Source organism: Stegastes partitus, unplaced genomic scaffold (genome assembly GCF_000690725.1).
Source record: "Stegastes partitus isolate 25-593 unplaced genomic scaffold, Stegastes_partitus-1.0.2 Scaffold1951, whole genome shotgun sequence".
Classification (NCBI taxonomy): Eukaryota; Metazoa; Chordata; class Actinopteri; family Pomacentridae; genus Stegastes; species Stegastes partitus.
Window position 1 is genome coordinate 74,752 of NW_007579682.1, and position 1,924 is coordinate 76,675.

General features: G+C 56.9%; 1 protein-coding gene across 1 annotated transcript; it reads left to right on the forward strand.

The window, feature by feature from the left end:
- Positions 1-763: 763 nt before the first annotated feature.
- On the forward strand, positions 764-1,918 carry c19h1orf216 (chromosome 19 C1orf216 homolog). The gene has a single exon (XM_008303184.1). It carries the CDS (start codon positions 786-788, stop codon positions 1,833-1,835), a length of 1,050 nt encoding a protein of 349 aa, XP_008301406.1. The 5' UTR covers positions 764-785; the 3' UTR covers positions 1,836-1,918.
- The last annotated feature ends 6 nt before the right edge of the window (positions 1,919-1,924 follow it).

A 1,924-nucleotide genomic window follows, 5' to 3' on the forward strand; every position in this document is an offset into this window, starting at 1 on the left:
TTTTGATCGACTTTATGGTGCAAACTGGAAACACGCTTGATGGTCGAGCTGCAACCATTAGCCCATTAGCCCATTAGCCCATTAGCCAATTAGCCCATTAGCCCATTAGCCCATTAGCCTTCGATATTCGGTTACCCTCCAGCTGTTTTGACAACTGATTGACAACTTTTAACAAAAAACGTTCTCAATCTTTTGATTCCAGCTTCTTAAAATTGTATGTTTTCATTTTTTTCACAATTTTCTGTTGTTTTCGAGGCCGAGCAGCCGATCGATTCGTCACTGCGACCACGTGAGCTATGTTCAGACTCAGCGCTGCTACAGGTTCTAAACGTCTGCAACGCAAAGTTACTTCAAGTTTTACTGCAGTTTTAGGCTGAACCAATAAAACAGTGTCAGTCTGACTTCAGGACCGATACCGGTACCGTTCTGTTGTTCTGTTCACTCTTGTTTGATGCTCGGTGCTGTTTCTGAAACTATACGTCACTTTGAGTGATGTTAAGGGTCGTCTACACGGTTTAATTGACAAAGAAGCCAAACTTCAGAAATGTTTACTAGAGTTTGAACTTGAGCAAACAGTGGAAGCAGATGGAAGTCTGAAGTCTCTGTTGGTAGATTTTCACGTGTTATCGATATGAAACGGAGACTTTTGGCTCCGTAGACGCTAGAAACCCTTCATGTTACTGATCTGTACTGGCTCATGTTTGAAGGACTGTGATGAGGTTTGGCTCTTCGCTGCTTCATGTTGTGTTTCTGGTCGTTTCAGTGAGTCTCAGTCCAGGTCAGTGATGCTCCACCATCAGGACCAGCCTCTGAACTCGGCCTTCGGAGGCTCCAACAGCTCCTCGTCTTCGCTGCGGAACCGGAAGGCCGACAAAGACGGAAACTTCAACTTCCTGCCGGGAAAAGATGGCGACAGCTTCACGGGAAACGGAGGCGGAGATGAGAACCGGAACCAGGTGCGACCCCGTAACCTGGGCCCACTGGGTCGGGACCCCCCGAGCTCCTCGCCGTCCTCCGGCTACCACCACAACTCGGGGCTGCTGTCGCCTCGGTCCCGCCTGCCCTGCTGGAGCCCGCTGGAACCGCTGCCCGAGATTGAGAGCGGAGACGACGGCTACGGCCGAGTGCCGCCCGACGGCGCCGAGGAGCGCCGCATGGAGGAGGAGGAGGGCCGGGCCATGATGGGCCGCGGCGAGGAGAAGCTGAGGGAGAAGAGGGAGCAGCAGAGGAGGAAGAGCTTCAGGAGGCAGGAGGACGAGCAGGAGGACGACGACGAGTGGGGCGACAGCGACTCCGAGTCCGAGTTCAGCTTCCGGTCCGGAGGCAGCATGTCCGACCTCAACATGGAGAGCGGCGGCGAGGGGATGCTGATGGGAGGCTGGGACCGCATCGGGGTCGGAGAACCGAAGTCCAGCCACCAGGACGGAGACCCGAACAGCAACGAGCCCAGACGGAGGAGCGTTAGCCGGAAGTGTCTGCCGGGGAGCAGCCTGGGCGACGTCCTGGAGGAGGGCGGCGAGGACGACGACGACCGGTCCTCGGACTCGGACTGCGACCTGCCGGAGCTGATGGATGCCGTGTGGACGCTGCGGGACCGCGAGCGCTTCAAGGCCCAGGAGATGGAGAAGCACCAGGTGCAGCTGACCATGTACCGGCGGCTGGCGTTGATCCGCTGGGTCCGAACCCTGCAGGGCCGCGTCCAGGAGCAGCAGAACCGTCTGCAGTCCAGCTTCGACGTCATCCTCACGCACCGGAAGGAGCTGCTGCGGATGGGAGCCGCCGCCGCCATGTCGGCCGCCGCCGCGCCCGCCGCCACCGCCGTCGGCCAATCGTAGACGAGAAAACTGGAAACTGCACTTTGGCTCCGTTTGCTTCGACCCAGAAAACTTTTCTCCTGAAAGAACTCGAGCTGCGTTCCAAACCA

What these genes read in the sequence shown, in the direction of transcription:
- c19h1orf216 (XM_008303184.1), top strand. Translation starts at nt 786, where the DNA reads ATGCTCCACCATCAGGACCAGCCTCTGAACTCGGCCTTCGGAGGCTCC.